The 10,864-nt window shown below is 40.1% G+C and overlaps 2 protein-coding genes across 3 annotated transcripts; one reads left to right on the top strand and one right to left on the bottom strand.

The window, feature by feature from the left end:
• Positions 1-1,345: 1,345 nt before the first annotated feature.
• On the top strand, positions 1,346-5,780 carry LOC108966966 (lutropin-choriogonadotropic hormone receptor-like). Its single transcript, XM_018930151.1, has 7 exons — positions 1,346-1,477; positions 1,576-1,716; positions 1,804-1,869; positions 1,930-2,073; positions 2,355-2,722; positions 2,783-4,624; positions 4,687-5,780. Exons 1-7 carry the CDS (start codon positions 1,437-1,439, stop codon positions 5,019-5,021), a joined length of 2,937 nt encoding a protein of 978 aa, XP_018785696.1. The 5' UTR covers positions 1,346-1,436; the 3' UTR covers positions 5,022-5,780.
• A 2,448-nt stretch (positions 5,781-8,228) lies between these two features.
• LOC108966967 lies at positions 8,229-10,425 on the bottom strand. 2 transcript variants are annotated; one of them, XM_018930152.1, is made up of 2 exons: positions 10,347-10,423; positions 8,229-10,289 (listed from the first exon to the last, which is right to left on the bottom strand). In XM_018930152.1, the coding sequence occupies exons 1-2, from the start codon at positions 10,395-10,397 to the stop codon at positions 9,651-9,653; spliced, it is 690 nt and encodes a 229-aa protein (XP_018785697.1). In that variant the 5' UTR covers positions 10,398-10,423; the 3' UTR covers positions 8,229-9,650. The 2 variants fall into 2 exon arrangements, with proteins under 2 accessions (XP_018785697.1, XP_018785698.1); XM_018930153.1 differs by having other exon boundaries at positions 8,234-10,286; positions 10,347-10,425.
• Between the last annotated feature and the right edge of the window lie 439 nt (positions 10,426-10,864).

The following is a 10,864-nucleotide window of genomic DNA, read 5'->3' as shown; positions in this document are numbered from 1 at the left end:
GAAAGACTTTAGGTGATAAAAATCATTCCTTTTTTCTGACACCGAAACAGATAAGAAGACCTTACATTGACTGCAACTGCCACTGAGCGTGAAATTCCAGCACAGCTCTTCTTTCGCCACCAAATCGGAAGCAAGCAYTGCCAAACGAAGCGTGACGACTCAAGTTGCAGTCGRCAGCCAAATATTATATAAACTTKCATATGCGCAGACATAAACTGTTTATAAAGCGTATGCATTCAACATAATAAATTGAAAATACCCAGTAGAGAACTGCATCGGACCACCAAGCAGTGCTAGKTACGAGAATTTGAAAACATTTTTATGTAATCAAAGTGGGTGCATCGTACAAAAACAGTAAACGTTGGTCTGCAACCAGCATTTGAGAGAAGCCTTCTGGGCCAGAGTGGAATGCAAAAGCTCCATGGGGTTATCATCTCTCAACAAGTTTCACACGGTCGCCATGGTCGGTGTCCTAACTGGATACTGTCTTATTGGATAGTATGTGATGAGGCTAATGATTTTAGGGGAATTAATTTGTCGAATTTACAAAGAAGAATGTAAAGTGGAAGTATGTAAATACTTTCTCCTTAATTGCATCCCTTTTGATAGGCTAAAGTTCAAGCACCTTGATTGACATCATTTCTACGAACACGGCGAGAAATATTCAAGTCCTCACGAAAACCAGACTATTTGCCTAATCCAACTAAGCTAAAATTCGGTGCATAACATTCAGAGTCGGTATTTGGGAGTATAAGTACCATTTACCAAGTGAAAACTTCAGTAGGAACTGAAAGTGTGCCCATTAAGTTTTTCGCAAGTTCAAAACTTCCATTAATGTTTTAATTCCGAATCGATACATTTTTGCTTCAATCTCTTAAAGTGTTGCCGGCAGGGTCATTACAAGTGCACTAACACCGTGATAATTCAATCTTTTTTTGAATGTGCGCACTTCCGCTTTCGCGACTTCGATTTTCCATGCGCTCCTACTGCGGGTAAACAGGATAATTACGACAATGTTAAATGCAGCGATAAGAATGGGTTCAAAATGCAACATTGAAGTTGACGTCAGCGGCGCAGTCATGTACTCGTCTTACAATATTTCTTTTCTTTTGGGAGGGTTGGGTGTGTGTGGAGTTAAAGTAAAGAGGACATGTATATTTGGTTAAAAGCAAACACAAAGTGAACGCTTTGATTTCAACTGAGTTTACTTTGCGAAACTATCTTCTTCTCGTAGATATTGAACTCTTGCAGAAGAAAATGCATTCAAGCTTATGTCATTTGTGCGCTTTTTTGCTTCTTTAAGTGATAAGTTCTAAACAAAGTGAATTTCTATTTCCAGATCAGTTACCAGCAATCGCTTGCGTTGGATAAATGAAACGGATTTGCCGAGAAATTTACAAACGGTTGATTTTCGTGCGAATCCGCTTTCCATAATCATGCCGAAAGCTCTGCGCGGCATGACGAGATTGCGAAAATTGTGAGTAACAACAACAGAACGTTTATAACAAATTTACAAATGCATTAGTGTAAGTATGCACGGCTTAATTTACTGTTATTTTTGTATAATTGTGTTAGAATTCTATCCGATGTGCGTTCACTCAAGGTTTTCCCCGATCTCGACGGCTGCTTCTCATTGGAGGTTATAAAATTAGATCGCGCCGGTATCAAAGAAGTGCCCGCCAATTTGTGTCGTCAAACACCAAGACTGAAAAGCTTGTAAGTTCCTTAAGCCGATGAATTCAAAAGTTTTTACTAATGATCTAGCTTACTAAATTGTTTTAAACTTTTTTGATTTCCTTTCAGAGAGCTAAAAACGAATTCCTTAGTGCGCATTCCCACTTTAGCCAATTGCAGAGAATTAAGACTGTTGTAAGTACTAAAATCTTGTCTTCCTTAAATATTAATTTTAAGCTACCCCTTTCTTTTCAGAGATCTTTCGAGTAATTACATTGAGTCTCTTAGTGGGCGACCCTTCGCCGGCCTTAAACAACTCCACGATTTGCTGCTCTCATATAATCGCATAAAAGCGATACCTTACGATGCCTTCTTCGGCATACCACGTTTACAGTTGTTGTATGTATACACAATTTCGAAGTATTTTGCTCTAGTTTCACCATTTTTATAGCATATTGTTTCTAGATAATTCTGTAATTTTTTTTTTTTTTTCATTTCATACAATTTAATCAGTTTCGTTTTTATTTTGTTCCGCGCGTCATTACTCTCACTCTCTCTTTCACACCATTTCGCATCACTTAACTCATTTTTGCCGCTTTCTCAACATCCACGCTCATTCATTTCACACTGCTTTACTCGGTTTCTGTCTTACCTTTTCTAACTGCCTTTCTTTTTATTAGAGACTTAGAAGGTAATGAGATCACCGCCATACACAAAGAAGCCTTTATGCCTTTCGCCAAGTTGGAGGACCTAAATTTGGGCAATAATATTTTTCCCGAGCTGCCGTCGGCTGGCCTAGGCAAACTGCTGCATTTAAAGACTTTCAACAATCCGAAGCTGCGTGAGTTCCCTGCGCCAGACACGTTTCCACGCATTCAAACGCTTATACTTTCGTACGCCTACCATTGCTGCCCTTTCATACCGTTAGTGGCGATGTCGGCGGCCAAGAAGCCCCCACTTGTACAAGAAGCTGTGCTCTTTCCATCCGATTCGGAGTTTGACATGAGCTTGTGGAACAATAGTATGATGGATATATGGCCGCAGCTACGTCAGTGATATTTACACGCGTCTAACATTTTCCTATTATAAAACATTTTCTCTTTTACAGAGAATCTCAGCAAAAAGTTTGGCAATCAAATGCACGACATTTGGGATAATTTCGGTCAGGACTTTAATTATCCCGGAAATATACCAACTTATGTCGAGGAATACTTCGAGGAAGACGGCACAGGCACGACGACGAGCTCAATGAGCATGAGCAGCAGTTTCGCCGGCTTCAGCAATGGTCTCTTCGGCACGATGGACATTGACATAGCACCAGGCTCCATACAATGTCTACCAATGCCCGGTCCGTTTTTGCCCTGCTCCGATCTCTTCGACTGGTGGACTTTGCGTTGTGGCATTTGGGTTGTTTATCTGCTGGCATTGCTAGGTAACGGTACTGTTATTATAGTGCTGTTATTCTCACGTTCGAAGATGGATGTGCCGCGCTTTCTGGTGTGCAACTTGGCTGCCGCAGATTTCTTAATGGGCATTTATCTCGGCACTTTGGCCATTGTAGACGCTGCCACATTGGGTGAGTTTCGCAAGTTTGCCATTCCCTGGCAGATGTCGCGAACGTGTCAGTTTTCTGGTTTCATGGCAGTGCTGTCGTCAGAGTTGTCGGTTTACACGCTAGCGGTGATTACCCTAGAGCGTAATTATGCGATAACCCACGCGATACATCTCAATAAGCGCCTATCGCTGCATCAGGCCTCATATATCATGGCTGCGGGTTGGACTTTTGCGCTAATCATGGCTACATTGCCGTTGTTGGGCGTCTCCGACTATCGAAAGTTTGCTGTGTGTCTGCCGTTCGAGACCACAACCGGCGTGGCTAGTTTGACGTATGTCATTGCGTTGATGTTTATTAACGGTTGCGCCTTCCTGACACTTATGGGCTGCTATTTGAAAATGTACTGGGCCATACGTGGCTCACAGGCCTGGAATAGCAATGACTCACGCATAGCAAAACGAATGGCTTTACTTGTCTTTACCGATTTTCTTTGTTGGTCGCCCATAGCTTTCTTTTCTATCACTGCCATATTTGGTCTGCAACTAATCACATTGGAGCAGGCCAAGATCTTCACCGTATTCGTACTGCCATTGAATTCGTGCTGCAACCCTTTTCTCTATGCCATCATGACGAAGCAATTCAAGAAGGACTGCATAACGCTGTGCAAACACTTTGAGGAGACGCGTGTTACGCGCGGTGCAGTTGCCGCCAACACAGCACTAGCCGGTGGACTGAGCCGGCGAGGCGGTGTGCGCATGCCGAAAGAACTGCCGCCTTTGCTGCCCGCCACACATCCGCCCGGTTGCCGTTGCTTGCGCATGATGCCCAATGAAATGCCGAATTGGCATAAATTACAAGAGCGCGATCAACGGCGTGACTCGTGGATTTGCTTAACGTGGCATCGCTTAGCAATCTGCTGCCATTGCACCGATCCAGACGACGACGATGACGTATTGACACCAGAGCGACGCCGTCTCGACGGACGCCGGACACGTAAAGCGAACAAATCGAATCATCGTCATGCGCGTACACGTTCGCACAATGCCAATACCGAACCGTACCTTTATCAGTTCGCTGAGCTAAAGCAGAAACAGAAGCAGACACGCGCCAGCTCAATATCTAGTGAGAATTTCTGTTCGTCACGTTCATCTAGTTGGCGCAATGGCCCACCATCGGCGGGCGCGCTGCCGCACACTTGTAACATACCACTCAAGATGATGGATCCGAATCGGCGAAGACATTCGGCGTGGCTGATAACACGAAAAACATCGCAAGACTCGAATTTGTCGAGCTCACGCAATGACAGCTCCGCTTCAGCCACAACGGCGAGTACGTCCACGTTCCGCTTGTCGCGTTCAAGTGCGGGCAGCACGACGCCGCTGCCGTCAATCATGGGTGAGTAMTTTACACGTTGAACRCACTTGCTATTTAATTACACATCTTTTTGCATGTCTCAGCGCACAGCAGCAAATCACAGCAACAGCAACTGCAGCAACACGCGTCAATGCCCGCCAAGCCACGCCTTGTGCGCCAAGAGGCCGTGCAAGAGGAGGAAGACTCATCGCCACCGCGTCTGGGTGTGCGTTTTTTGCCGACCATACCTTCAGCGGCTGATAGTTCCATTGTCATGGAAGATGGCGATTCAGCCATGAATGTCGCCAGCGTCATGGGTATGCCACTGCCGGGCGCAGCAAGCGGCTTCTACACTGTGCTGCAGGCGCAGAGCGGCGGCGCCGCCAAAACACTGCTCACCACCGCGACGAGTCCACCCAAGGAGGCACAACCGCCATGACACTGCTTCGTGTTCGGCAGCGGCGATAAACACAAATCGGTACCACCAATAATTGATAACAATGTTAAACGTTGTTGTTGTATTAGTGAGGCATTTCTTTGACGCTTTTATTGCACCGTAGCTTTCCAGTACTCTCTTCGTGCTGCGTGTCGGGCTGTATGTGCATAACGCCGTTATGCTTTGTTTCCAGTTTAAAGAGCTAAAAACTTGCATATTGCCTGCGGCGGCCATGTAATGCGTATAGAGTAGTTACGATTATTTATAAATTATTGTTTAAGTACAACAATTACAAAAACATGTAGGTAGTCAATTTGTACAGTAGCCGTTAGAAATGCGTGTTTGTATGTTTGTACTTATATAGTTAGCCCTAAGCTGCTCAAATGATGACTCAGATTTATCGTTTGAATTACACAAGTTGTTGGTATGTATGTATATATGTATGTAATGCTGAGTGCTAAGCGCGACTTATTTGACTAAGCTGCGCGACGTGTTTAGCTTTCTTCTGCGCACGTTATCACGAAATGTTCGCATCAGATTCCCCTTCCTCTCATTTGTGTACTCATATTTATAGTTAAAGTTGTTCTACAAATAAACAATTATTTCCAACCTTTACTGGATTTATATTGTGGTCCACAATGTCATATTTAGTCACGTTAACGAGTGTGAGAAAATCGAAAGCTTATGAAATMTTTTGTTATTCTMTAACATCSATATATATGTACGTRTATATCGTCACTTAAAATGCAAAATAACGTAACATCACTGTTAATAAGTTTACATGTGAGGAAAATCGATATAACATAGGGTAGTCTAAAAGGTATTTTCGTATTTTGTATTTAACAAGTTAATAAGTTTTGTGATTTGTTAAGAAAAACACAATTTTATGATTCAAAATACACTTTAATATTCAGCATAATCTCAATGAATATTAATACACTTGCTCCAACGATCCGCCAATATGTTGATCCCATCCCTGAAGTGAGAATCCGGAAGGTCTGCAAAATACTCCTCAACAGCCTCTTTATTTGATGAAAACCGGATTATAGCCGTTGTCATAATGCTCTTCTGACACGGCGCATTGTTCTGATGAAAAAGATTTTTTTCTTCTGCAAATCGTGTATTTTTTCACGATTTTTTCCTTCAACTGCTCCAGAAATTTGCAATAATTCCGAATATTTGTTTTAGCAGTTTGCAAGTAATCCCAAAAAATTGATGCCATAACCTTTTTGGTCGATTTCCGGACACGAAGTACTTTCGAAGCCGAACAACCAGTTTCACATCACTCTTTAGCCTCTTGTTTTGATTCAGGATTATGACGATAGATCTAAGTCGCATCTACAATGATGAATCGACTCACAAAATCCACTTTATCTGTTTTTAAATGTTCCAAATGTTTGATTCAGGATTATGACGATAGATCTAAGTCGCATCTACAATGATGAATCGACTCACAAAATCCACTTTATCTGTTTTAAAATGTTCCAAATGTTGATGAGAAAGTCGCATTCGAATGTGTGTTTGTTCCGTTGTTAGCGAATGCAGCAACCATTGTGAACACAGTATTCTAAAATCCAAAATTTTACTTAAAATATGGCTCACACTGCCTAATGAGAGGTGTAGAGCCTCTACTAAAACTCTCTCAGTTAATCGACGACCTTCCAAAACCATATCCTGTGTTTCGGTCTATGATTTCTGGTGTTGATGCCTTTTTGGGTGAACCTTCACGTAAATCGTCTTCAAGGCTTTTACGACTACATTTAAGTTCAGTAACCCATCCTTCTTTTGTTCCAATTGTAGGTGAACAATCATTATACATTTCCAACATTCGTTCGTGAATTTCTTTTGGTGATACACCTTCCAAAAATGGGAATTTTATCACGGCACGATATTCAATTTTTTCCAATGTAAAACGATACTATGACACGACCACGCAATGAAGCTTCACGAAGGGCGTACCAGCAAAACAAAAACAAATTTGGCCTAGTAGCAACGCCCTCTCTAAACGAACGACAAATATTATTGAATAACTTCATAATATATTTTAGTCGAAAAAGTCTTTTCGTATTTTGTCAATAGATGTCGTTGCAATCCGATATCTCCAATGATATCAACTATAGAAGCCCCTCATATTGAACAAAATTAGAGTTTTGGTTATTAAATGGTTATATATTGGATATATTGGTCAGCGGATGCTTCCCATTTTGCGATATAACGTACTATATATAATATGAAATATTGAAAAAACTCAATTTCGATTTTCTTGCTGATACGTTATTTTGCATTTCAGGTATCGACATACATACATAATCTGATATTATCGTTTGCAGTGTGCTTGTAATAATGTAAAATAGCTGTAAGTCTAAAGTGATAGTATTTGTAAGAAATACTTAGTCATAAGCAAGGCTAAGTATAAGAAAAAGTGAATTAAATGAAATAAAAATATAAACAAATACTTATTTATGTGTACATGCAAACAAAAACCAAAAAACACAGAAAAAAAAAACACAAAAAAAAAAAAGCAATGAGAAAACCCTGAGTTTACTTATCGCATATTCTTGAATGAATTGAATTTCAGTATGTTTTGTAATGCCCGCACGAGTTCAAGTTCAAGTGCGCTTATTTTTATCACAGCCCAAATATTTGGAGGCACTAATTCAAACTTGGCGTCTTGTGGAATTAATTAGGAGAAATACGCATATGAAGAATCGGAGACTTTATAAAATATATACAGTTGCAGTAAAATTCTTAATAGTGATAGGCGTTCTTTTAATATACAGCACTCGAAAAAGTCTTTTCGTATTTCTAAATAAACTTCATCCTAATTTTTTTCATATTTATATTAATAAATAAACAAATATCTACCATTTTGGTCGACCACTTTTTGCCATTTTTCCGCTCAAGACATTCTTACATCAGTGTAAATCGAAATTTCGAAAATTCCAGAACGGAAGCGACTGAACCATTGCTGTATTATGCTTCACGAACTGGTACAGCTTTGTCTCCGTAAACTTCACATATTTCATTGGTGGCTTGAGTAGCATTCTTTCTTTTTTTGTAAACAAATTTCAAAACATAGCGAATTTCTTCTTTATTTTCACTCATTTTTTAACAACTATAACTCTTTTTCAACTTTTCCGAAATCATTTTTTTTTTTTTTTTTTTTTTGGTTGGTTAAATGAAACTTAAATCTCAAAATCTCAACTTTTCTACAGAATATGGTATGACACAATGTGATTCGTAGCATGGAGATATACGACCGCAACGACATCTTTTGACAAAATACGAAAAGACTCTCTCAGTTAATTACCCAATATTATTAGTTGCTCACTCACAATGTTACGTGACACTACCAAGTACGCAGTGGAAAGAAGTCAGCAATGTGAGCGAGAGAAATCAATTTCATTGTCAAAGCAGATTTCATTTGCGGCTGCTACAGAGAAAAGAAGCCTTTCATGTAGCTGCAAGTATTGAGTGTCAACAGTCCAAGAAAAGTGCCGTTATTGTCTAAAACGTATGTTGAACGAAGAATTCGATTCGCCAAAGAACTTTTAAATTGGTCTTGGACAAAATGGCGGCACATTTTATGATCAGACGAATCGAAGATTGTTAAGTATGGAGGGAAGAGTATAGCGTGATTGGGTAAGACGTCCACTCAATACCGAATAATAGCCGAAATATACAACAAAAAAATGGTAAAACATGGAGATGCGGGAATCATGGTTTGGGCTTGCTTTTCTTGGCAAAGCGTAGGATCCAATTATTGGAAATATGACTGGAGATTCGTATGTCGAAATAGTGCAGAAAATCATGCTGTCGTATGCTAGTGAAGAAATGCCGCTTGTTTGGACGCTCCAGCAGGACAGCGATCCCAAGCACACAAATAAAACTGCAAAAAAATTGTTTTTAGGAAAGGAATGTCAAGGTAAAAGAATTGCTGTTACAGTCCCCTGACAGCAATCCCAACGAAAATTTGCGAACCGACATCAAGGGATCAGTAGCCCGATGTAAGCCGTCATCGACCACGCAACTATGGAATGCTGTGAAGGACGCATGAGAGTTTATTTCCATCGATAGACGCCAAAAACTGGTTGACTCAATGCCACGACGCTGTCTTGCAACACTAAAAAAATAAAGGTCACGCAACTAAATACTAATTTCATAAAGAGACATTTGATAATTTGAAAAAAAAAAAAAATCCTTCTATCGAAATTTCGTGTTTCATATGTTACACCACTAATTTTTTGACCGCCGAAATTCCTCATAAACTTTTTAAAAAATTTATAATTCATTAAAATTGCTTAAACAATGAATTTTTTTTTTTTTGATTTGTTTTACATCCTGTTACAGCTTATCAAAGTTGTTGCTGTTTCTTTATTATTTAACCTTCGGACGTGCATTTACAGTTTAACTTGTCGCTATAAAGTTAAGTCGAATGACAAGACTAAATGGAAATTTATGTTTTAGGTTTCTACGAAAACTTTATGCACAGTCGTAGAGAAAATCTAAACTGAACTTCTACCAAACTTTTTTAAACTTAAAACCACTAAAAAAGCACTTACATAACTTAAAAAACTAGGCATCTTGCTTGCAACACTCGGCAGATTAACGTTCATTTATCGCGGTATCAACTCAAGCAAATTCCAGAGCCATCTGCAGAAACTCTTCAATGCCTTTCAACTTTTCCTCATTAGTTTTACTGGTTTTAAGATGCTCATACAAATCACTCAGATGCCGGTGCTCCGTCTGCTGAGCCTCGCTTAGCGAAGCCCAAAACTGTTCAAAGGCTCTGCTGAACCTCCGCACCGCATTATCAACAGCGTTGCGCACATGAAAATGCATTTCGAGCAATTGGAATTTATCAAGCACTTTACTCAAGACGTCAACCTTAATGTCATCGTCTTTGCGCTCGGCTATGTTGTCAAATTCTGCATACAAATCGCCGATGTCGCGTATTAGTGCTGATCTGCTTTCCAAGGAGGTATCCTTCAAACGCGCCAATAAGCTCGTCAAGCGTGGTGTAAGCTCTCGTATATAGTCGTTATCCTCGGGCAGCGCTATCAGCGATTTAAGCACGCCATCGACAAAACGCGCAGTCTCCGTTTGGAGCGTGTCGAAGTATTTTTCCACGCCATCGAGTGTTGCCACAATCACCGGCTCAAGCGCTTTGATGAAATTCGCCTCGCTTGAGTTAGTAGTATTTACTTTTGTGTTGTCCACCGCCGTCTGGGCCGTAATATCGCTCGGCAGGGGATGCGCGACGATAAGCTGCTAGGAAAAGCAAATTCTTTATTATAGCTCTATGCCTAACTTTTCACTGTTTTTCACCTGGAGCGTTAAGTATAGGCAAAGGAGCAGCAAACCCGTTGATTTTCCCATATTTCTTAGATTTCTGTTTCGCAACCGTTCTGAGGCAACTGTGAGGTGTACTGTTAAACAGCATTGTTTATATATGTATACACTCGTTGTTGAAAGTAATTTAAAAACGACTCGCTTATTCATAATTGTTTCATACTAAATACGAGCTCTACTCAGAAATACTTAAACACCTTACGCCCATTTTGAGTTCTCTAACAGGTTTTAAGCTGTTAGACATGCATTATTATTGTAATAGCTGATAAAGCGAGAAGTAGTCGAATACATGCAAGTATTACACAAGTTTCTTCGAAGTCGACTCTTAATGAATATAAACAGTTAACTAATTATCTGGAAGACGACAGATGTTCAGAATATATTGTCTGATGTTAGAAAAACATTTTGCAATATTAATTCAAATAAAATTGCAGAAAATATGTATTTAGAGGCCTGGAGGACTGTGAGATAATTCGATAAATGCCCCTCATTGA

This window comes from Bactrocera latifrons, unplaced genomic scaffold (genome assembly GCF_001853355.1).
Source record: "Bactrocera latifrons isolate USDA-ARS-PBARC rearing strain unplaced genomic scaffold, ASM185335v1 scaffold_1717, whole genome shotgun sequence".
NCBI classification, from domain to species: Eukaryota; Metazoa; Arthropoda; class Insecta; order Diptera; family Tephritidae; genus Bactrocera; species Bactrocera latifrons.
The sequence above is the reverse complement of the archived record's forward strand: the minus strand, read 5'-3'. Positions and strand labels throughout refer to the sequence as shown.